The sequence below is a fragment of the Cucurbita maxima genome, unplaced genomic scaffold (genome assembly GCF_002738345.1).
Source record: "Cucurbita maxima cultivar Rimu unplaced genomic scaffold, Cmax_1.0 Cma_Scf00018, whole genome shotgun sequence".
Classification (NCBI taxonomy): Eukaryota; Viridiplantae; Streptophyta; class Magnoliopsida; order Cucurbitales; family Cucurbitaceae; genus Cucurbita; species Cucurbita maxima.
Window position 1 is genome coordinate 3,258,381 of NW_019272034.1, and position 24,950 is coordinate 3,283,330.

The 24,950-nt window shown below is 34.4% G+C and overlaps 5 protein-coding genes and 1 non-coding gene across 7 annotated transcripts; 5 read left to right on the forward strand and 1 right to left on the reverse strand.

Moving 5' to 3' along the window:
* The first annotated feature begins 526 nt into the window (after positions 1–526).
* LOC111493193 (tropinone reductase homolog At5g06060-like) lies at positions 527–3,134 on the forward strand. Its single transcript, XM_023142838.1, has 5 exons — positions 527–928; positions 1,024–1,231; positions 2,333–2,549; positions 2,640–2,746; positions 2,843–3,134. Exons 1-5 carry the CDS (start codon positions 639–641, stop codon positions 3,023–3,025), a joined length of 1,005 nt encoding a protein of 334 aa, XP_022998606.1. The 5' UTR covers positions 527–638; the 3' UTR covers positions 3,026–3,134.
* A 1,292-nt stretch (positions 3,135–4,426) lies between these two features.
* LOC111492998 (methylsterol monooxygenase 2-2-like) lies at positions 4,427–8,499 on the forward strand. The gene is made up of 7 exons (XM_023142559.1): positions 4,427–4,684; positions 5,217–5,354; positions 7,092–7,237; positions 7,328–7,447; positions 7,542–7,754; positions 7,833–7,913; positions 8,076–8,499. The coding sequence occupies exons 1-7, from the start codon at positions 4,655–4,657 to the stop codon at positions 8,134–8,136; spliced, it is 789 nt and encodes a 262-aa protein (XP_022998327.1). The 5' UTR covers positions 4,427–4,654; the 3' UTR covers positions 8,137–8,499.
* A 1,948-nt stretch (positions 8,500–10,447) lies between these two features.
* On the reverse strand, positions 10,448–12,676 carry LOC111493428 (probable protein phosphatase 2C 24). The gene is made up of 4 exons (XM_023143137.1): positions 11,889–12,676; positions 11,392–11,733; positions 11,179–11,284; positions 10,448–11,087 (listed from the first exon to the last, which is right to left on the reverse strand). The coding sequence occupies exons 1-4, from the start codon at positions 12,363–12,365 to the stop codon at positions 10,744–10,746; spliced, it is 1,269 nt and encodes a 422-aa protein (XP_022998905.1). The 5' UTR covers positions 12,366–12,676; the 3' UTR covers positions 10,448–10,743.
* Positions 12,677–18,100: 5,424 nt separating this feature from the next.
* Positions 18,101–19,607, forward strand: LOC111493429 (metal tolerance protein B-like). The gene is made up of 2 exons (XM_023143138.1): positions 18,101–18,210; positions 18,377–19,607. The coding sequence occupies exon 2, from the start codon at positions 18,411–18,413 to the stop codon at positions 19,506–19,508; it is 1,098 nt and encodes a 365-aa protein (XP_022998906.1). The 5' UTR covers positions 18,101–18,210; positions 18,377–18,410; the 3' UTR covers positions 19,509–19,607.
* Positions 19,608–21,166: 1,559 nt separating this feature from the next.
* LOC111493436 (elongin-C-like) lies at positions 21,167–23,349 on the forward strand. 2 transcript variants are annotated; one of them, XM_023143146.1, is made up of 4 exons: positions 21,167–21,358; positions 21,535–21,640; positions 22,654–22,784; positions 22,954–23,349. In XM_023143146.1, the coding sequence occupies exons 1-3, from the start codon at positions 21,247–21,249 to the stop codon at positions 22,730–22,732; spliced, it is 297 nt and encodes a 98-aa protein (XP_022998914.1). In that variant the 5' UTR covers positions 21,167–21,246; the 3' UTR covers positions 22,733–22,784; positions 22,954–23,349. The 2 variants fall into 2 exon arrangements, with proteins under 2 accessions (XP_022998914.1, XP_022998913.1); XM_023143145.1 differs by having other exon boundaries at positions 22,962–23,349.
* A 1,502-nt stretch (positions 23,350–24,851) lies between these two features.
* Positions 24,852–24,933, forward strand: TRNAS-AGA. Its single transcript has one exon. It is a non-coding gene; the product is annotated as a tRNA-Ser (tRNA).
* The last annotated feature ends 17 nt before the right edge of the window (positions 24,934–24,950 follow it).

Sequence of the window (24,950 nt, forward strand, 5' to 3'; positions counted from 1 at the left end):
CCTAATTGCATGGATCAAGTTCCCTTCACTTTGTGAATCTTTTACTCAATTTTGACGTTTTTTATGTTTTATTTTGTTGAACTATGATAAAATTGGTTATGGATAGATTAAAGATTGCTATGGTTGACATTATTGTTATTATTGTTATTTAAGTAGATACTTAAAAGTGATTAATATGTATATTTACTAATTAGTAAACAGAAAAGATGACTCGAGTTCATAGATTTGAGTCAAAATAATTTAACCAAAGTTTGTCACAAATCTTATTTTTGGGTTACTTTATAATAATTGTTAGAAATTACACGACCAATTAAAATCAACTATTTGATATTCACCCTTTTGCCTTGTATTAGTATGCTTAATTATAGACATCTAAATAAATCAAGTGATGCTAAGAATGGTTTAGAGCATACCATGAATGAATGATCGAGATTCATCGAGACAGTGGAGGGACGAGGTGTATTTGAGAAATTTCGCATACATATAAGTGGCTTTAAAAAGGTCAAAAAGGGCATTTAAAAAAAGTGGATCACTTTTGAAAATAAAACACAATTTGGATTAATTTTACAATTTTCGAAGGTGTTGTTGAAACTCAGACTGGCGAGACCTGCTATCTGTTGAGGCCATTCCCAAGAACAATGTTCTTGGCTCTTGTTTCACCTTCACCCTTCGATTCACTCTCTTCTTCTACCTTCAATCCCTCACAGCCCCATCGTTCAACATTTTCTTCATCTCCTATTTCCCGCTCCCTCAAACCTTTTTGGCTTCCCACATCAAATTCAACTCACAAACTCGTTAAACGCCTCAAATCCATTAGAAATCAAGCTGAATCCGACTTCAAAGCCAAAAATGGCAGCACACCAGGCGACCATCGGTGGTCTCTTCACGGAACGACGGCCCTCGTTACCGGCGGCACTCGCGGAATCGGGTAATTTGTATCTATGTTGGCATATAAATTATCATTTTAGATTGTTGGGGTTTGTTCTGCTGTTTTTGAGAATTTGGAAATGGTTTTTGGTTTAGGCGTGCGATTGTGGAGGAATTAGTGGGTTTTGGTGCGAGAGTGCATACTTGCTCTCGGAATGAGAGTGAGCTGAAACAGTGTTTGAGGGATTGGAAGGATTTGGAGTTCGAGGTTTCTGGGTCAGTTTGTGATGTGTCTGTTCGAGCTCAGAGAGAGGAGCTAATGAAGACTGTGGCTGATACTTTTAATGGGAAACTCAACATTCTTGTAAGGTGCACCTTTCTTGTGCTTTGCTTAGCTTTAGATTAAGATGCATTTTACTTTGTTGGGTTACTTTCCTGTTCTCTCTTTTGCTTTCAATGGTTGTAAAATTGGTATCAAAACTCACATGAGTCAATGCCAAGAACCAAGTCTAGGAAGCTACATGAAGCCTTAGCTAACCTGTGTAGAACCATGAGTGTTTGGCTCAAGGAAGTGCAAATCATAGGATGACGAAAGCTTCTATTCAACATGGCTTGGCTAAAAGAAGTGGAGGTGTAATGGCCCAATCCCACCGCTAGCAAATATTGTCATCTTTGGGCTTCCCTTCAAGGTTTTTAAAATGCTTTTGCTAGGGAGAGGTTTCCACACCCTTATAAAAAATGCTTCATTCTCCTCCCCAACCGATGTGGGATCTCACAATCCACCTCCTTTGGGGTCTAGCTTCCTCACTGACACTCGTTCCCTTCTCCAATTGATGTGAGACCCCACAATCCACCCACTTCGGGGCCCAGCGTCTTTTACTGGTACACGATCTCGTGTCCACTCCCCTTCGAGCCTCAACCTCCTCGCTGACACATTGCCTAGGGTATGGTTCTGATACCATTTGTAACAGTCCAAGTCCACCGTTTTTTCCTTTCTGGCTTCCCCTCAAGGTTTTTAAAATGCGTCTGCGAGGGAGAAGTTTCTACACTCTTACAAAGAAGGTTTCGTTCTCCTACCCCAATCGATGTGGGATCTCACCGGAGGACTTGAAGACGAGCAATTACAAAGACCAAATTCCATAGACAAGCTTTGGAAATCCACACACGACCCTTGGACATTTTGAGCTATGCTTTGAACTGGATTCTAAATGTGTTTCTAAATTCCTTTAGGTTAGTTACTCACCCTGAAAGGCCTAGGAGGAAGCTTGTAGCTAGTAGGAGGCATGCCTAATTCGTACGTTTAAAATTGTTGGATATGTTGATGATGAAATGAATTTGAGAGGCTTTTCTATGAACCCATCTTCCAGCATCAAATGGGCAAATTCTAAATCCAAGAAAAAAAAAACATGATTCTTTCAATCCTTACAGACCATGAACACTATTTCTACGATCATCAATCTTGTAGGTAAACAATGTGGGTAGAAATATACGAAAGCCAACAACAGAGTTCACAGATGAAGAATTTTCTTTCCTTATGAAAACGAACATCGAATCTGTCTTCCATTTATCTCAACTCGCTCATCCTTTTCTAAAAGCCTCGGGCGAGGGGAGCATCGTGTTCATGTCCTCCGTGTCGAGCTTTGTCTCTCTGAAGTCCATGTCTGTTCAAGGAGCAACAAAAGGTGATCGATCAGTGATCAATTTTACCTGTGGTTTCCAAGTTTTATGGATGCAAACATTAGTTTCCTGAACTTTGTAATGACTCTTTCCAGGAGCTATCAATCAACTCACAAAATATTTAGCTTGTGAATGGGCAAAAGACAACATAAGGAGCAACGCGGTCGCCCCGTGGTACATCAAAACGTCAATGGTAGAACAAGTAAATCTCGAATAACCCCATTTTGTCTGAACTCATGAATAGTCACTCGTGATATTTGTCTCGCTTTACTCGTGCTATATATATCGTATCTTCTAGGTGTTGAGTAACAAAGCATACGTCGAAGAGGTATATTCTCGAACTCCACTTCGACGACTCGGAGAACCGAGTGAGGTATCATCTCTGGTTGCATTCCTTTGCCTACCTGCTTCATCTTATATTACTGGCCAAATCATTGGTGTCGATGGAGGGATGTCTGTTAATGGCTTTGATCCAAGTTAACATTAGAAGGAACAGAGATATTGAATGTTTTTCTACATAGTATTCTAGTGATCATTTGTTTGTTTAAGCGTCCAAATTACTGAATAAAGCTAGCCCGAACGATTGTGATTTGTATGCATCCTAATATCTATCGGATATATATTCGAGATACGTTTTATAATTTTGTTGTATATCTTAGTGTGAAACTAATAACGTAAACGAAAAGGAAGCTCCATATAATTTTCTTGGATATCTAAAGTAATTAAAAAAAGTTTGTGCTCATCCAGTTCGTAGATCCATTGTTTATCCTATTTCGATGCTTGGTCAGGTTCTTAAGGTACGTGTCAGAACAATCGTGGGTCTACATTTTTCAGGAATTATATGATCGTTGGTGAAATAACTCATAGGTCTGAGTGGGATAATACAAAATAGAGCAGCTGTCAATTGGCATGAAATCGAGAAGGAACTTACCGTTAGGGGTGTTGGATTGAGAGATTTTTTTGACCTAACTAAAAAGTTCGGGTTGGTTAGATTGGTAACCCAACCCGAAAATTTTCGCAACCCAACCCAACCTTCTATTTTCGGGTTGGGTTCGAGTTCGGGTTGTTAAAAAAAAATATTTTTTAAAAAAGTTTTAGATAAAAGATAATTAAAAGTTCACAAACACACATTAACCTAGAACAACGATAAAATAACTAGAACAACAATAATTGGTTAAAGTAGAAAAATAAATATAATATAAGGATAGTTTAAAATTGGTTAAAGTAGAAAAATAAATATAATATAAAGATAGTTTAAAGTAGAAAAATATAATATAAGGATAGTTAAAAATGATTAGTTTAAAAATACTATATATAACAAAAATAAAAAAATATTAGAATTGAAATAATGTTGCAAACTTATCATTAATGTAATCCTTAGTATATTTTATATATTGTTATTTGGCTCGGGTCAACTCGAGGGTTGTATCCCATGAACTCGAAACCGAATTGAATAGCTCGAGTTCAGAAACATAAACCCAAACCAACCCGAAAAGCTAATCCAACCCAAATCCACTGGTATTGTCGAATTGTCTGGTTGAGTGTACACCCCTACTCCCAGTGTATCCAAAAATATAATTAGAGTGATCTAGAAAATATATATATTACTAAAAATTATTTTAAAAAAAAATTATACATCTTGATTTCTTTTGAAAAATATTATTTTAAATTTATAATTCTATCACAAAATCAATAAACCGTTATATAACCAAATCAATTTCGATCCTCAATTTTGTTTATTTATCAATTTTTACAAATTTCTGTAGATTATGTATTTATAATTTATTAACAAAATGGAGTAATTTAATTGATATAGTTACAATTTTTATTAATAATCAAAGTTAAATTGATTGGAAATGGAAGAGAGAGAAAAACGAACAGTTAGAGAGAGAAAGACAGGTCCGGCTGGAAATGGCAGAAAAAGGCAAATCAGTGGACGGAGAGAGAAAGAGATACAGATTTGAGATTCATATAAAACGCAAACCAAAAACCCATAGATTCCTTTGTTCTTCCAGTCTGTCTCGGTGGCCGCATCGTCTTCTTCTGCACTGCCCTGCTCTCTCCTGCTTCATTCTGATTCCCATTCCCTGCTTATTTCTTCCCGTCTTTCATGGCTGCTCTTCTTGAATCTGCCTGGCGGGTACTGCTTTTTCTCTTCATAATCTTGTTCTTTCCGCCCTAGATTTGATCTTCGTTTTCAAGCACCGATTTGATTCTAAACTTCTGCGAGTAGTTTTTTTTTTTATTTGAATTTATTACGTTCGTTTTCAAGTAGGTTTTGATGTGGGAGTGTTGTCCTTGAATTTCCGTCTCTTATTTGTTAATCGATTGCTGACGTGAGAGTGACATTGCGGTTTTTGATGTAGTTTTAGGTTGAATTTCATCCTCTATAGTTGATTTGAAATAGGATCTTAATGTTGAGAGCTAATGATTTGCACGTTTGATGTAATATGATGAGGTTATGGGTGCCTTTTTTTTTTTTTTAAGATTTTTTGTTTGTTTTCCAATTGGAGGATTGAATTTGGGTTGCGTTTGAATGAGTGTTTCCTTTAATTGAAAACATTGACTTGCTTGAGTGTAGAATTACACTATGGTTCTTATTAGTAGAATTAAACTGTGTTTCTTTTTGTATTTGGTGCTTCTTTGATGGGTTTTTTTGCTTTATGGTGCAGTATTTGATTACGAATTTTAGTGATTTTCAACTCGCTTGTTTTGGAAGCTTCATAATCCATGAAAGCGTTTTCTTCTTATCTGGGCTTCCCTTTATTTTTCTCGAAAAAGCAGGATGGCTGAGCAAGTACAAGATCCAGGTTTGCTTTTTTACTTCACCACAAATTTTATAACCAATGAATATTTAGTCAATATTTGATACTTGAATTAGATTTACCTTCGTTAGTGATTCATGTATGATTATGAACTAAATTAGCGGTTAGCAGCACTTTTTCTGGAAAGATTCGAAGTTACAGGTTTGATATGGAACAACTCAGTATTTCTTCATTCATTCTCATCCAATTAAAAAAGTAGGATGAGTTGATTTCTTGATCTTGATTAATTGTGAGATTAAAAAAAATTATTGGTCTAGGCTTTAATGTCAGCCTTACTTTTAAGACGAAAATGCAGCACTTTAACTAGTTCTAATTTTAATTATCCTTATAAGTCAAAAAAAAAAAAAAGATGCCCTAGAAATGTTCTTCTAAGCAGAGCTTTCGTGTTTCGAAAAGGGTAGTTTTGGTCAAACATGTTGGGTAAAGGCAATTTTGTGGAAAGTGAGCCACTCAGATTAGGAAGCCAAATCCATGAATCCTCTGTTGAGAAAGATAGCCACTCGGAAAAAACACGCACAACAATCTTGCACGGGCAGGTGGCGAGACTAATTGGTTGGTAATCAGCCACTGCTCAGGCTTCAAGATTCTTTGGGATGAGGCAAATGTAAATTTTATTGAGATTTGTGTTTAGGGTTCCATTATGGAAAAAATATTGGAACACTCTCATAATATCAATTCTTAGAATGTTCCAACATTTTTTTAAAGAATTCGGTGGCAGTACCATCTAGGCCAGATGATTTGTCTGTTCCAAGAAGCTGTACTCCCTTGCATACTTCAAGTTCGGTGAAAGGAGCTTCTAAATCAGTAGCCAAAATGACATCAATTGGACTCCAATTTATGGTAGTGGGAAAAGTCTCCAGTTTACACTTTTTTGTGTGTAAAGCTTTGTAAAAAGCCAAGAATTCCGGAACTATGTCATCCTCGTTAAGCACTAGTCTACCAACAACGGAGAGAATCTCAACTATGGTGTTCTTCCTTTCCTTTGCAGCCATAACCAATGAAAGAATCTGGTGTTAAAGCACCTTCTTCTATCTATCTTCTCTTACATTGCTGCTTTCAGCTTTGTTCCTCCTTTGCAGCCAAGGACAATAATCCAGCTTCCGTCAACTTCCTATACGTATGTTGAGCTATGGAAAAAAAAAAATGAGATGAAAAAGGAAAGAACTGTTTCTCATTGATTGCCTTATAGACGATACTGCTGATACTTAAGGATGCAGACAAAGTACCTATCAACTGAGTTTTCCAGCTCAGTAATTACAGCTCAATTAACTCATGGAGACTTTTGAGATCATATCGAATGAGATAAGAGAATTCCAATTCCATTACTATTCTTTTTTCTTCTCAACATTGAAGAAAGAATGAAAAAAAGGTAACAAGTAAAAAAATCAGAATCCCCAGATTGGTAAAATCGTGCCATCCATCCCAGGAAGTAAAAAAATAAGAATCCCAGGAAGGATGGCACGATTTTACGAATCTGGGGATTCTGATTTTTTTACTTGTTACCTTTTTTTCATTCCTTCTTCAATGTTGAGAAGAAAAAAGAATAGTAGTGGAATTGGAATTCTCTTATCTCATTCGGACGGATATGATCTCAAAAGTGCCCCTCGCTACTGCGTTCTGTTAGGCTATTGATTATAAGAACAAATGTAGTTTTAACTCAATCTTCATTTTGGACGAATTATTTTTAGTTGTGATATAATAAGTCTTTTCTGCTTTTTGCAGGCAAAGACTAATAGTTCTGCTGCACAAGGAAAATGTATTTCACGTCTATTGCTGTATCATTTTGGTGTAAATCTGCCAGTTATGATTGTTTCTTATCCTGTCTTCAAGCTTATGGGAATGAGAAGCACTCTTCCATTGCCATCCTGGTATCTTCTGGTTCTTTATTGTTTTCTTATCTTGGATCACAGCATTACCTTTGATAGGCTTTAAGTTAGTTCGGGTTTCATTTAATGTAGGAAAGTAGTTTTCGGCCAGATAATATTTTACTTTATCGTGGAGGATTTTGTTTTCTACTGGGGGCATAGAATTTTGCATACCAAATGGCTGTACCAGAATGTGCACAGCGTTCATCACGAGTAAGTGAGATTTATAAATGAAAATTAATGACTATTCTGTGTTTTCCCATGATAAAATTGTCCTAGGCTGTTCTAAGTTGCTTATCAAGTGCAGATATGCTACCCCTTTTGGATTAACATCAGAATATGCTCACCCTGCTGAGATCCTGTTCCTTGGATTTGCCACCATTGTCGGTCCTGCTCTTACCGGCCCCCATCTAATGACTCTGTGGCTATGGATGGTTCTTAGAGTGCTCGAGACAGTCGAGGCTCATTGTGGCTATCATTTTCCGTGGAGCCCTTCAAACTTCATACCTTTATATGGGGGGTGAGTCATGTTTTAATAAGAATACGTTGTACTATGTCTGTTGTTCCTGAAATCGGCTTCTTTGCTCGTGCTCCACAGTGCTTACTTCCATGATTATCATCACCGTCTGCTTTTCACAAAATCTGGCAACTACTCGTCGACATTCACTTACATGGACTGGTGAGTTCTGGTCCAAGAAGGGTCCAACCATTTGTTTTGTTTACATTATCGGTTTGAACTTCATAGCATTAAAACCAGCTCTGTGGAACACTGATTTACTTGACTTCAATAGATATCGAAAACAATTACTGATAAAGACGTTTCGACTTCTTCAATTTGCAGGATATTTGGAACGGACAAGGGTTTTAGAAATTTGGAAGCTATAAAAAAGGCAGAAAGTTGATGGGATAATAGAGAGTTGAGGAAAAAGTCATTGGGTCGAGTCGAGTCGGGTACATTCGAGATAGGTTTCTGATGTATAGGCACATTTGAAAATGTTTAGTTCATATCACTCTTTCTTGTGTGCCATGATGTGTTTTATGTCTTTTTTTTTTTTTTTTTTTTTTTTTTTTTGTTTAAATTTGAGTATTCTTGAAGTAATGAAGAGCTATGGAACCTTAATCATCCTTCAAAGTTTAAGAATATTTGTTTTTTTTTTTTTTTTTTTTTTTTTTTTGTTTAAATTTGAGTATTCTTGAAGTAATGAAGAGCTATGGAACCTTAATCATCCTTCAAAGTTTAAGAATATTTGTTTTTTTTTTTTTTTTTTTTTTTTTTTTGTTTAAATTTGAGTATTCTTGAAGTAATGAAGAGCTATGGAACCTTAATCATCCTTCAAAGTTTAAGAATATTTGTTTTTTTTTTTTTTTTTGTTTTCTTTCTTGTATTTTGATTAGGTTTTATTTTTAATCCTTAAACTTTCCAACTATTTGAATTTTAGCTTGCTGAGCTCGACCCTTGTCAATGGTCACCTTTCCTCACCATCATCCTTCCCTATTTCGAGCCACCATTCCTCGTCGATCAAAGCCTCGGCTTCTACTGCCTCCGTTGCCATGGTTTCGAGCAACGAGAGTATGAAGCTCGGCTTCTGCTGCATTTGCCATCATGGTTTGGTTTCAAGCAAAATATACATATATAGAGAGTGTTGTTTTCAAAGTGTGAACTAAAATAGTATTTTGACTAAAATAGAGTGTTGTTTTCAATATAGATGATTGAATTGAATGAACTTAACTTATTAAAGCATGTTTTAAGTGAATGAAAACTTGTAAGAATGCTAAAAATATGATTGATGGAAGAGTACCGTGTGAATTAAGAAAATTTAAAGCTCGATTAATAGTTTAGTTATGCAATTTATTATAATATTTATGAGTCTCCATTATCAAGTTACTAAGTGAGGGTTGTTCGGGTTTATCAATCTAGCAGTGAACTTGTCTTGTTTTATAATAGTTCGCTTAGTTTCTTAGTAGTACGCCAAGGGCCACTCCCCTTTGATTATATAATGTGGGGACTATTATAGGTCGGTTAATTTTAAACTACAAATTATCTTATCTGAGATGGTTCACATTTATACCATATGAGTTGGTAGATATTGGGTTGAGCCCTAGACGCTATGATATGTAGTATCATTAGATTGTTATATGAAAATGGTTAGGTGGTCTCCAACTAATTGTTCAACGGTGAGCTTGTCTCAATTGACAAGGGTATGCACATAATCTTAAAAGTTGGCAAGCACAAGTGCCACTCCCTCTCGATTTTAATGATTATATGATATGGGAGCTATTAGAGAGTTTTTAACTAATCTCTACTCTCTAATAGTGAGTTGTTTCAATTGAATATGTATGTATATGTACTACCGATTGGAATGATTATGAGGTTGCGCCTTACTTACATGTAATGAATAGATTTTAAAATGATGATACGAAATAATAAAGAGTGAAGCTAGATTATCCAAAACTCTTAGATAGAGCTCGATGATCTGAATTTAAAATGAAACTGGTTGAAAATTTAGGAATCCGTCAAATCATTCTAATGCCCCTACTAAGGTCATAAGCTTGCATAACCAAGCCCGACAATTAGTCCATGTGCCAAATGCCTTAATAAACAAGATTAAAATTTAGATTCTTCTCGATGTGGGAGAAGCAACTTAATTGGACACAAGCTCAAAACTCACCCTCATTTTCACAAGTTTTTATATACATAAAATCACTTATTACTCCTATTTTAAAATTTGTATTTCCACCTACAACCTTTCATCATTATTTGAAAACAATTTTTTCATAAAAGAGAAAACAAAAATGTATATAATTTATACTTACCAAAGATAAAAAGCTCTTTAATAGCTTAGCTTAGCTGAATTCTCCAAACCACAAGCATCTTAATACACCCGAGTATATATCATGTTCTATTTGAATGGGTGGCTTATGTGATGGGTAGTAGTTGAAGGGTATAGTCCAACAATGCATCATATGGTGGTTGAAGGGTTTAGTCCAAATCGCATCATTTATAAGAGAAAATACCATATAATACATTATTCTCCAAATAAAGTTGCATAATATTAACAATAATAAAATATTGCTCCTCTTAATTTAATTTTAATTTAATCTACATTTAATTACAAATTAACATAAGTTAGTAATCAAATACATGGTGAATGAGAATGAAATAAAAGTAAAATAAATGAATAGTTTATAACTATAAAAATAAAAAAGTAAAAATAATGACAAATAGCCCATGCATTGACACGTTGACATTGACATTTCTTAATTACATTTTGCCTTTTTTTTTTTTTTTTTTTTTTTTTTTGACATTCGAAAAGAAGAAGATTCCCAAGAAAGATGGATTATCTTCATTCTATACCTCACTAAAAACTTGATTTTCCCCTTTCTAATTTTTAAAAATAATAATAAAAAAAGACCTTTTTTTTTTTCTCTAAATTTTCAATTTAATTTCTTTACTAAATAATAATAGTAATAAAAAAAAGGACGCGGACAGATCGGGACAGATTCTTAGGCTACGTGTCCCTCTTAAGGTCCACCACCACGACGCTCACGTTGTCCGTACTGTGCCTGGCTAACGCCAGCTTCGTCAGCAGTACCGACGCATCGTTGCAGGCCTTGTCCGCCCTCTCCGTCCCCACCCTTTCCACCGCCGTCTCCACCGCCACGGGCGGCGACCCCGGCGACCGAGCTTCTGTTTTTCCCCGGAGACACATGCTCGCAACTCCGCACGCCGTCTCGTTTGGAACCACATCCCAAAGTCCATCACTCGCCAGAATTAGGCACTCGTCCTCCACCGTCCGATCTGTTATCGTCACCTCCGGCTCCGATATCACATACGGTTTCAGATAGTTATCGCCTGAAGAAGATTAAAATTGGAGTTAGTTGATTGTAACAACAAGTCAACGCCGGTCGAGAAACTGTTGAGTTATCGGCGATTTGTTTGTTACCTATGGCTCTTGACATGGCGAGAACTCCGAGGACTCTTGGTCCGTCCCAATAGATCACACGGCCGCCAGCTTCCTCGATCCGGTTTAACTCGTCGGGCCGATCCGGCTGTCAGATTTACAAAATCGAATCAGAAATAGGTATACGGAATTAAAGACCGAAAGATTGACTAGTTACCCTCATCGATTCAAAATTTGACAAATCGGAGCACAAACCTTGTGATCGGATGAGAGAGGAACGGCCTTCCCGTTGCGACAGAGAACGGCTCTGGAATCGCCGCAGTTAGCAACGATGATCTTATTCGCCGTCACAACTGCGACGACGGCGGTGGATCCAACGGCATCACAGTCCGGTGACTGCAGTTCGCATCTGCAATTCGCAACCACAACCTCTTCATTGTTTCGCGCCACAACCTCGTTGTCCATTCGGCGGAAGATTCTCTTCATGGTGCCGTCCCACCTCGAAGCTTCCGCCACGGCGGAAGCCTCTTCTTTCACTTCCCGATCTAACTCCTCTTTCACGAGCTCGTGCAGTCGATCCTTACACCTCATCGCCACCTAATACCGTCAGAAAAACCGCCCATAAGTACACCAAAAATTAGACAAAAAAGGAGGAATTCAATTACCTAATTATTTAGTTCCAAGTTGCTAATTCTTTAGGTTAAACTTCAATTTAAACAACGAAATGGCGAGGAAGTAATTAAGGATCTTACATGAGAGCAGCCATGGCCGTCGTAAACACCGAACAAGTGCAACTTATCGGTGGCTTCCTTGTCTGTAAAACAAAGCGATGGATGAACGGCCACCGCGTCTTCCATATCTCTCCGTCTTCCACAAACAGAAGAGAATCCAAACTTCGGAATCTCTCCGCTTAAAGGAATGATAGGAGATTCCCGATGCAGAGGTGTCGACACCTCCTTCGGAACTTCTCCGGCCACAAATCTCCCGACAGTCTCTTCTTCCCCGGAATCACAGTTCTCAACTGCGTTATCACAGTCTCTGGAAAGCGACGCCGATCGATCCTCCAGTTTCTGTCGCTTCGCAACAGTATCAGTCTCCGACGGAGCAACTCCGGCAACAAATTTACACCTCCTGATCTCCATTCTCCGACGTCTAGCCACTCGCGAGCTCGGCTCACAGGACGACGACACCTCACTCTCACCTATCACCTTACAGCAAATCTCCGCCATTACCAATGAAACAATACAATTTCCGTTACTTCCTCTAATTTCTTCCCTTTCCCTTCTCAATCCTCCCCCAGCCACCACAAACAAAAAATCAAATCTCCGCAATCGATTACTCCAATCTCTGAACACGCCGGCAACGACGACGGACGATGGAATTCGAAAACGAGCAGATGAAAGAGAAGAGTGGTTCGGCGGACGGAGACGCTTTAAAAGGAAGGCAGAGCTCGATATTGAAAATTTCCTAGGGAGGACGGTCAGGGCGGGTAAGTACCCGAGGGAAGAAACGGGCAGATCGAAGTTGTAGAAGAAATCTGGAGCGTTGATTATGGAGTGTGAATTGATCAGAAGAGGACACGCGTATATTTATTCGGAAGATGGTAGAGACGCGGACCAATGAAATTAAAGCAACGCAACAAGAGAGAGACTTTCTTTTTGACACGCATGTGGTCCTTGGTGTACGCTCTGAGGGCGTCTCCATTTTTTTTTTTTGAATAATCATAATTATTAATTTTCCATTTCCAGACATGGGTTCGCGCCACGTGTCGGTATCATTTCAAACGAGAAGAAGAAGAAAAAAAAGAAAAAGAAAAAGAAAAAAAAAAATTATTTTATTTTTTTGCTTTTTATTCCGTCTAGCTTTTGATAACCAATGAGAGAGAGCTACGTGTTTAGACGTGGGCCCCATATGTCTGGCATATAAGAAAAAAATATCTGGAAAACAGGGGAAGAAGGGGGGCGGTTTTGTTTTACGATACTGAAACGTGGCGTATTCTCGCTTACTCTTTCCCGACCCGACCCGGTTGTCACGCGGGACACGTTTCATCCACCCCCCCCCCCCAATTATCCCTAAAAATTTAACATTTAATTCTAAATAACTACGTGGAAAATGAAATTTAAATAATTAATGATAATTAAACCATTAAATAAAAAAATAAAAAACGTCTTAGATTAAATTTCTTCCAAATTCATGAACCAAATATTTTATTTTATTTTATTTTGGTATATTAAAAAATGAATAAATAAAAGAGTAAAGAATGACGAAAATACCTTGAAAATGGTAGGCAGGGAAAAGGGAGGTGGGCCAGGGGGGAATGAGGAGGCAACAGAAAGGAAATCACGGAAGAAGAGATTATGTTGGGGGCGTGTCGATATGTGATTGGAGAAGCGGTGGTGGGGCCGGTTAGTTAAAATTAAAAACGGAAGTTGGGGAAGCGAGGGGCCTCCACGTGGAAAGGATGTGGGGACAGAGAGAGAGAGAGGGGGTCTTTTTTTTGGTTTCGGGTACCGGGGTTGACGTGGACATTTCATTTCAAAAAAATTCCACGTGATTAATAAGACAAATATTTATTAAAAACTCTACAATTTCATGACACGCATCCCTACCCCCCTCTATTCCCCTTTTTCCCTTTTCCAAATATCATTTATTATTATTGCAATATTAAAATATCAAAATTATTTCCATTAAAATCTAAATTTTTATATTAAATTCAAATTAATCTACGCTATTTTAAAAATAAAATACGAATATATTAATTTGTAAATATTTCAGAGTATTATTATTAATAAAGAAGAATAAAAGTGCATTTAAGGGTCTGCATCAAAATGTGTATAGCATTTGATTTCTTGAGTCACACCCTTTTATCCCAATGATTCAATCCTCCTCTTATTAACACTTCTCATTTTTCACTCAACCTCCCACCTAATAATAATATCCGATATTAATAAAACACTCTTTAAATTTTATGTTAATTATTAACATAAAATAAATTCATTTTCAAAAAGCTTTAAAAAAATTTAATGAAAAAGTATCATAATTGTATTATTAAAACATATTTATATTTTCGTTTATTTTCGCTCTCTCTCTCCATTATTATCCTTTCTGTTTGTGGTAATAAGGAGTAAAAATTATTTGCTATAATAAGAAAATAATTTTTATTATTTTTAGATACAAATTTAAAAATTTAATATCCATATAACAGAAAGATTAAAAAGATTAAAAAATTATATTTAACAAAATACTTATACGTTAGAAGTATATGAGTTCCATTAGCTAATATTTCTTTAGAGTTTGATCATAAAGCCGAAGTGTTTTCCGGCGGCCGAAAGTGGAGACTCAGGTAGAAGTGGAGTTCCGGTACGGCGGCGACACGAGGCGGAGAGGGGCGGCCACGTAGAGTAAGAGGAAGAAAAGAGAGTGACGGTGGCGTAGAAAGTCTGACGAAAGGAAGAAAATGGTATACGTGGGGGGACGGCGCGGCGCATGGAGGGCAAATTGCGCGGCGGCGTAGGTTTCAGTGCGTGGCGGTGGGAATTGTGCTGCAGGCGGCAGAGCCAGATTTTACGGGGTTTTCCAAACACAACTGTACCGCACTACCACGATTTCCTCTCCTTATCATCTCTCTTTTTCTATTACCGTTTTGCCCCTCCATATCATTGTCAAACATTATTATTACCAGGGTTAAATTGTAAATTCCACTTAAAGACTTCCTAAATTTTAAAATTATAATTAATTAAGTATAAAATTTAAAAAGTATAATACTGTTTGTGACTTTACTTTTGATTTATACAAATTCGTTCGTAATAATTGCGTATATAATCCTATTGTAAGTAAATATATGTATTTTTTTAATTGAGGTTCGACTCTTTTTTCTTTTAGAGTTCTTAAGGCATGGCTCTAATGCGTATGATATTATCCACCTTAGGGCATGACTCTAATATCATGTTAGACGAACATGACTATCCACAATGGTATGATATTATTCACTTTGAGCATCCATTCTCATGACTTTGCTTTGAACTTTCTCAAAAGGTCTCATATGAATGAAGGGTATTATTTGATTATAAACTTGTAATCATTCTCTAAATTGGCAAACGTGAGATTTTCATCCAACAAAATTATCATTTTTTTTAATCCATACTTTAAAATATTTTATTACTCATTTAAATTTTTATAAATGTATTCATTTTGGTTTTTATTATTAAAATTTATATTATATTTGGCAAATATTCCTTCACTTTTTCCCTCTAAATATAATATCAAACATGATTGCACCAATAAAATTTAAAATATTTTATACAATTTAAAATTTTAATGAGAATAAATTTAAATTTTAAATACAATAAAAATTAAGGAAAAAGAATTAGAATTAAATTTATGATTAGAGTTTACTAAATTTATTTATTTTTTAATTTTTTTTTTTTTTTTTAAAAAAAGACCTAGATTGCATTATTTATTAAAAGTCTTATCCACTCTATGTGTTTCTTTATGATGACAAGGCACCAGCTAGGTGCTCTCGAGTCTTTTTCGGAATTTATTTATTTTTAATTCAAATAATCATAACTCTCCTTAAAAAAAAAATTAATAAATAAGAAAATAATAAATTAATAAAATTATTGTTAAACTTTATTCTAACTCCAATCTTCTAAAAATTTTAATAATGTATTTAAATTTAAAATATCTTTAAATTAAAATATATATATACACATTACCACGATTAATTTTTAGTAGGGTTTCAAAAATAGCTTATTACAAACTTTAGAATACTTTTTTATATCTTTATCATTGGTATACGTTCTAAAAATACACATGAATTTTCAAAAGTAATATTAAAATATTTGAAGATAATCTAAGAAGTGTTATTTTTATGCACACTAATAATTTTTTAAACTTTTTTTAATAAAGGTAAAGAGTGTTAATTCTAATTTTAAAATATAATGGGTATTTTTAAGCTTAATACTGTATAGTTTTTAACTTTTAAAAAAATTAAATAGTTTAATTTTTTTTTTTTTTTTTTTTTGTTTAAAAGTATTTTTGAAATATTTTGAATATTTTTTTAAATAAAATACTAACAATTTTCATTTAAAATTAATGATAAAAATATTTTTTTTAGAGACCGAAACTTTAAGCATATTTTTATTAATTTAGTCGCTTAAATTTTGTTGTTATTATTATTTTCATGCTTTATTTGGCTCCTTTTTCCCATTTTGAGTTTGTGCAAGTTAGTGCTTAAAAATGTTAGGAAAATCTTGCACCATTCCAATGGTTTTACAAGGGCAAATTGGTAATTTTACATTACATCGATGTATTTCTTTGATGAAACTTTCCTTCGATAATAAAAACCGAACGATCATGAGAGCCCAATATTTGTGGGTTCATAATTTTAAAAGTTCTATGCTTTTACATATTATTTTCGTTTCAAAGGTATATAAAAGAAAGTATATATCTTTTGACTTGTGAATAATTTTCCGATCGAATCTTTCTTTGCCGATGTAATCTTATGAATAATTCAAATTTTTTTATATTTATGAGTCTTTTAATTAGAAGTTTTGTTTATGATTCCTAAGAGAAAAAAAAAAAGATAAAAAATATAGGTAAGAAAATAATATATATATTTAGTGCTTCTAAGTTATCAAAATTTCACATGAATAAAATATTTTATTATGTTATTTAATTTTTTTAATTATCAACCGTCGTTAAAATGAATTTTAGCAAATAATTAATTTATTTACTTAATAGTTGATTGTCAAAATAAATTAAATAGTATTTAAAAATTATTATTGATTTATTATAATAATTTTGTAAACTAAGATGAATGAATTAATTAAATTTATTTTAAAAATAATTTAAAATAAGATATGGAATGTTATAAAAAATTTATATAAATAATATTTTTAAAAATTAGATAATTAATTAATTTATTTTTATTAAGTCAAATTATTAAAATAATTTTATCGCCGTTAATATTAATAATTTTTTAAACAAATTATTTATAAGAAGATTTAAAAGAAAAAACAATAAATATATATAATTAAAAAGAATTCCAAGCAAAAATTTAAATTCTTCCCCCAAATGGGTAAAAAACGCCCCTCGAGCCTTCAAGTCCTCATGAATTTTAAAAAACGTTAAATAGATTAATGATGGATTTAATACAAAATTAAAATTAAAGATTTATTAGATTTTTTTTTTTATGTTTAATTAAATAAACACAATTCTAAATATTTTTTTTAAAAATATCACAAAATAGACATAAATTTTAAGATGGTTCATATGATTTGATAATTCGATCAATTCGAATTACCTAACCTAAATCCATAATGGTCAGACTTGTTACGTTGGTAACCGATGTTAATAAAAAAAATAACTAAACAGCCTAATTTAACTAAAAAATAGGAGACTGGGTCGGGTTGAACTGTGAAATGTGTTTAGATTGGATGACTAACTTAACCAACTCGAAATTTTGAGTTGATCTAAAAAATTTTACGAAGCGAATTCATATATACTCGAATAAATACTAAACTATATTATATTTTAGGTTATTTTGATTCAAACATATGTCACTAGACGCCCCACTGGCCGCCCCCCCATGGCATTGAAGTGACCAATTCCTTTCCAAACAATTCTTAAATTATTGGTATTCTTTTGTTAACCCAAAACGACGTGCATACGTCTTTATCTCTTTATATTTTATGTCGTTTTAAGCGTTGACGAAATTTGAACGATATGTCGTTTTCATCGCCAAAGTTTCGGAGTAAAAGAAAAAATCAAAACGACAATCGTGAACATCACGCTCCCACATCTCGAATGACTCTCAAACTGTAAATTGTAGAGGATTCTCACTCGCTTCGAGGCGCGTCAGACATTTTCCCCTTTTGCTTAGTTGGGCGGCAACGAAACGCAACGATCAAACCATTATATTCCTTTTTATTTTATATAATTTTCAAATTAAAGAAATGTTAGAAGCAGAAAGTTTCTCTCATCTATACCAAATCTGTGAACTCTTTGTGATTTTATCCCTTTGGGATCAAACCCAGAGATTCTTTCCTTTTCGATCGCACTAAAATCGTTCAGGTATTTACTGATTTTGCTGTTTCGTTCTGTAATTTTCCTTTTACGAATTCGTCTGCTTCGTTTTCTGGAATGCGTCGCTGTTATTTCGTTTGGTTCTTTATTCTTATGTTGGTCGAGGTAATCGATTTTAGTTTAAGGAATCTTGTTTTTGTTCTTCCTTTTTCAGTTTTAGTAGCACTAGTTTTCGATTGATTAATCACATGGCGGAGGAGGAAGTGCCGATTTTAAGAACAGAGCATTCGCTTGATGTTTTGATTCCAGTACTTGCTAAGAAGAGGAATGTTTCTATCCCCAATCCCCCGGATGTAAACTGTTGTCGTTCTGGCTGTCCGTTTTCTGGATTAGAACATAGTAATCTAGAGTCATTAACACGATCGAAGTCCGCTATGAAGCTCGGTGGATTGATATTGTTCTATGTAATCGCTATCATTGTAGAGATCATAGGTGGCTTGAGAGCCAACAGTCTTTCTGTATTGACTGATGCAGCTCACTTGTTGAGTGATGTTGCTGGTTTCTCTGTTTCCCTCTTTGCTGTCTGGGTTTCAGGCTGGGCGGCCACACCACAACATTCATTTGGGTTTAATCGCCTTGAAGTTATTGGCGCCCTTGTGTCTGTGCAGCTCATATGGCTGATTTCTGGGTTCTTAATCTACGAGGCAGCCAATCGGATCCTCGGCCACAAGACAAAGGTTAATGGATTGCTCATGTTCGCCATTGCAGCTTTTGGCTTCCTCCTTAACTTAGTTATGGTCATGTGGCTTGGCCATAGCCATAGCCATAGCCATGGCCACTCTCATTCTTGTCATCATGATCACTTGGATCATGACACTGACCATGAGGAGGAGGGACATTCACACAGTTCAAGTTCGAACATAAATCTCCAAGGTGCTTATCTTCATCTCATCTCTGATATGATTCAATCTGTTGGTGTGATGGTTGCTGGAGCTGTTCTATGGCTTAAACCCAACTGGGTCGTGGTGGATTTAATCTGTACTCTTGTGTTTTCTGTTCTTGCTTTAGCTACTACTGTTCCCATGCTTAGACATATAGGTGGTATACTGATGGAAGGAACACCCAAGGAGATAAACATTGAGAGGCTAGAACATGATATCAAGAACATCAAAGGTGTTCTTGCTTTGCATGACTTGCATATTTGGTCAATAAGTGTCGGCAAAGTTGTGTTGTGTTGCCATGTTGTAGTTGATCATGGAGTTTGTGTTAGGGATACAATTTCTAAGATTAGGAACCTCTGTGAAAAGAGATACAATATAGTTCATACCACCATTCAAGTAGAGTAGATGAATGGAAGGATACAAAAATTGAGAGCATGTTACAAATTGTAGCGATTTATTACTATTGTTTTAAATTATAGGGATTAAATTCTCACTTTCTCGAAATTATAGCACTAAATTTACAATTTAATCAATTAATTTTTCGTTTATTGATGGTAGGTCACTCTAATATAGATTTAGAATTGTAATTTTATATATGTAGGTTGATTTTTCATGATTTGTTCGTAGTTATGTTGTGTCAAAATTATGTTTCCCCCTTAAATATGGATGATTTTATGGTAACGCTTTTGTTTATTAATATAATTATAAAATAGGTCCCTCTCGAGAAAATGAGGGTGAGACCACATGGTTGAAATTTAGAAAAATTAGCACTCACATACTAGACTTTCATATTTTGAAAATTATGTTTCTGGCTCAAAAAATGGTAGAGTGAGATCCTATATTGGTTGGAGCGGAAACAGAATATTCCTTATCAAAGTGTGGAAACTTATTCCTAGTAGACCCGTTTTAGAAACCTGGGGTTCCACATCGGTTGGAGAGGGGAACAAAACATTTTTTATAAGCGTGTGAAAACTTCTCCCAAGTAGATGCGTTTTAAAAATCTGAGATTCCACATCGGTTAGAGAGGAGAACGATACATTTCTTAGAAGGGTGTGGAAACCTCTCCTTAGATGATGCCATGAGGTTGATGGTGGTATGTAACAAGCCAAAACGTCTCAAGTAGATGCGTCTTAAAAACTAGAGATCCCACATTTGTTGGAGAGGAGAACGAAACATTTCTTGTAAGGGAGTGAAAACTTCTCTCTAGTTGCCACGTTTTAAAAATCGTGATGCTGACGATAATATGTAACAAGCCAAAACGGACAATATCTACAAGCAATCAGTTTGATTGTTCCAGGTAGGCTTATTAAATTGACTACAAAATGACTCACTCATACAAATCAAAAGATAAGCGCTCATAGATAAGAGTCCATAACACACTTGGAATTAACACCGAGTTGTATATAAAGATCCTATTAAATATTAATCTTCTCCATAAACAAATTTATAAAGAGAGATTAAATATTACAGTACAATCTTATACAAACTCATTTTATATGATACTCATCTATTTTAATCTAATCATTTGTAACTATTGCAAAGTGATCCATATTAGCAGTGTTGTCATGATAAATAACTTAATTTTATCTTCACATTATAGATTATTTAGATTATTTCTCTGAGTACTATCAACGTTTAGGTATCAATAGTCGTCTTCTATATCTTGATCTAGAGTTTTTTTGTTGCCTGATCGACTAGTGGTGGTAGCCGACATGTCTTCTCTTATCGATGCCTCAACTACGGGTGGACTGGAGATGTAGAATTTTCATACTCAACACGTTCTCCCCTATCATGACTCAATTGTAAGTGAACTACAAATGTAGAATTCTTTATAATCGACGCTCAAATTATTTCAAATTCACTGCATGTGGACAAAACAAGAACGAACTAACCTGGACGGACCAAGCCATAGTGATATTAAAGAATTAAAAATTCGTTAAATTACAATTATTATTATTATTATTATTTTGTAAAATTTAAAAATATTTATAAAATTTTATTGGATTTAATGATAATAAAAAAAATATATTTTTTAAGGATATAATTTAACGAAAATGTAAAAAAAAGTACAATCGAAAGCCTGTTTCTTCGTTCATTCAAGCGAGAGGGAGCGAGAGGAGGGATTTCGATAGTTCAGAGCGAAATGAAGAAGGAAGATACTGTAAAATTGATCAGCGCCGAGGGTTTCGAGTTCGTGATTCACAAGGACGCTGCCATGGTTTCTCAGACAATTCGAAATATGCTTACTTCGCCAGGTCTCTCTCCCATTCTCATACCCTCTCGATCAAATTCACTTTTTGAGACTTACGATCTCGTTGTTGCTTGTCTGTAAAGAAGAATGAATTTGGTGAAATCTTGGAACTATTGTTTTCTTTTGAAAACTTCTTGTTTAATTAGGGCTTTGTTTTACTATTTTAGTTTTCTTGTATAGGAAATTTTGCTGAATCGCAGCACAGAGAAGTGACTTTTCCTGAGATTAGCACGCCCATTCTCGAGAAGATTTGCCAATACTTTTACTGGCATCTTCAATTCGCCAGGTTTTCATTTCTTTTTCCCGTCAAATTTTCTATAATTCTGATTAATCCGAGTGAATGTCTGGCAAATTAAGATGTTGGCATGTTCCATCTCTAATATTTTGGATTTTAGGTTCTGGTAATTTTTCGTAAACTGGTACTTTGTTGATTGTATTATTGAAAACGCGTCTGTTCTTTTACTTTTATTTCTGGAATTGCTTGTTAACGAAGGACTGCATCCTCACCAATTTATTGAAAATAGAAACTATAGCGCAGGGCATCTAGTTCTGCCATTTGGACCGACAGATTGATCTTGATAGTCTGAAAAATTGTTTCCTTTTAGGGATAAAAGAAAAGTATTCTGAGAAAAAACCGGATAGTATGTATTGTCTGCATCAAAAAACTGCATCACTGTTTGGTTCGGATCAACTTATCTCAACAATTTTCATGTTGCTGTTGTTATGTACTTTTTGTTGTCTGCGTAAGAGAGTTCTCGAAGGCAAACTCTTAAGTTAGATGAAGCAGTACAGATAGAGTTCTTACAAGTTAATTGGATTAGGAGCCAAATGTTTTGCACCTCATTGGGACAGTACATGGGTGTACATGAAGAAAGGTTAGACAGCTGATAATGACAAGCCTCTAGATAAGATCTCGCAAGTCGCACCCATTTAAAACATTATACTTAAACACATAAACAGAATTGAGTTAGAGTAGGCTTTTCTCTAACTTACCAGAATATTTTTATGTCTTGTGGGTGTGTGAATGCTCATGAATTTTGGTAAATTTTGTTTGAAGTTTTGGATGGAGTGTGTAAACGTTTTGTTCATTGGAGGACATTACTCGACCTAGCTTTTTGCCAATATATGGGGATTGGGAATTCAACCAATAAATGTTGTTTGTAAATACTTATGTACACATACTTCTGATTCTCTTTGGTTCTTAATTTCATTCTCGCAACGAACAAAAGTTTTTCCATTGTAAATTCGTACAACGACTAAATCTGTTGCCATGTTTATTGATTTCTTCCTTTTTGTCAGTGGGAAAGAGACCGAGTTCCCTATTGAACCTGAATTGACTCTCGAGTTGATGATGGCTGCCAACTATCTCCATACATGAATTAGAAGCTCTGGGCACTCTTCCACAGTGACCCATTTGACATTGGAATCAGGTGGTAGTTTATGTGACAGAAATAGATTTCCATGACTAGATTGTCGGTGAAGTTCATTATTTAGTACTTCCCTTTCGTTTGGGAGGGTTAATCTAACAGGAATACATACATTAATTAATGCATGATGTTGTTGCTTCATTTCACTCATTGGAACTTCACTCCATGGCAGTATTGTAGGCACAAATATTGCGGTGTAGTTTTTGTGCTTGGAAGCTCCATTTTATTTCTAAATCAGAACGACTTTCTCCTCTCCTCTTCGTAGCAAAGGTAAACTCTCATCTACTCTTCTTAGGGTCATTGGCTACTGAACATTTTTTCTATACTTAGTTTTATTGGAATGGAATGGCTTCTTTATCTTCTCTGTGCAAAAAGGAGTATATTATTCCCTGAAGACACAAAGGGGGGGGAGATAGTGTGTTCCTTATGGATTTGTATTTGTTAAAAGTGAATGCTAAATGTGAATCAATAAGCTGAGTATTGCTTTTTAGGTGTGACTTTAATGTTGCACTGTTTGAGAATAATAGCTAGGTTAAATTATACCATATACACCTAAACTTTGGGCCCTTATTTCAATTTTCAATTAACACTTGATGTGTTAAAAGTAATTATATAAATGATCAAAGATGAAATAAATTATAGTAACAATCTTAATTTTTTATGTAGGTGTAAATAACATTATGTGTCTTTTTTTTTACACCTTTGTTTTCTCGTCATTATTCATTTTTTTTTTTTAAAGTTTAGGGATATAATTGAAACTTACTCTAGAGTATTATGTACGTTTTAACCTAATATTTGTTCTAAAAAAACATGGGTTTTTGGTGTTTAGAGGGAACGAAAACAATTTTTGTAATGTTATGAATGTCGAGAAAGGAAAAACAAATCTCTATTTGATTACCATTTTTTTTCATCATTTCTGTACTATTAGTTTCATTTTTTTGAAAAAAAATAAATTTTTAGTCAAATTTCCAAAATAAAAAGTTAATTTTTTCAAATTTGAAAAAATGTGGATAATAAAACATGGAAAGATTAGGTTTTGAAGTTTTCTTTTTATTTTGTTTTTTTGTAAAACTAGAATACATAATTTTATCACATTAAAATAAGAATTTGAGGGCAAAAAAGTCAAAATTTGAATTTGAATTTGAATTTGATAGCATTTTTATCAAATTGAAGCTTAAACCTAGAACAATAATTTCACCCATAGAGTGGTTAAAAATAATTTCACGAAATATATTTTACATATAAAACTGATAGAGTTTCACAGAAAAGCATGATTTTTGTTAGAATTGACGAGATTTTAAAGATATCGGTTGATTTTAGGTTGTTGGCGTAAGTTTTTGAAAACCATGATTTTTTTTTTGAAATTAATGGATAATGAGAAAATTATATATTGCTTCTTGTTAAAATTAGTTTGTAAATTTAATGGATTTTTAATATAATATAGTTGAGTCTATCCGATCTTTTTTAAAATTCAATAATTGTAAGGTTGAATCATCGACTTTTGAAATGATAATTAGTGTCTTATCTATTGAAATATATTTAAATTGACATTATTCAAGTACTTTTTGCTACGATCTGAGAACAATACATCTTATTAAAACCTTGATATATCATAAGCACGGAATTGAAGTTGAAATTACTTTTATGCCCCTCTCGATTATTGCATAGTTTTCCCTACCTCTACTACTAAAATTTAATAACCCATGGTAAGTTAATGACCAATTAACCACATAAATTTTTTAACTTTTGCCCATCCAAAATTTAATAACAAGATTATTATTGTTATTATTCGGAAAACTTTTAGAATATTTTTAGAAGGTATCATGCGTCCTTAATCGGTAAAATTTACGAGTTTTTCATAAATTAAACCAACCAAATATAAATCGTAATCTCCTGAATTCAAATAAATCTAAATGGTATGGCATGCAATCCCAGAATTCATAGAGATTACTGGTTACTTTTAAATATATTTGTTAACAAATAAACATTTTTCACTATTAAAAATGCGTAATATTAATAATTATATTAAGTTTAATCAATTACTAAAGTTTGCTTACGATGAACAATAGCGTGGGCGTGCCGGAGTGGTTATCGGGCATGACTAGAAATCATGTGGGCTCTGCCCGCGCAGGTTCGAATCCTGCCGCTCACGTTTTTTTTTCTTTTTTT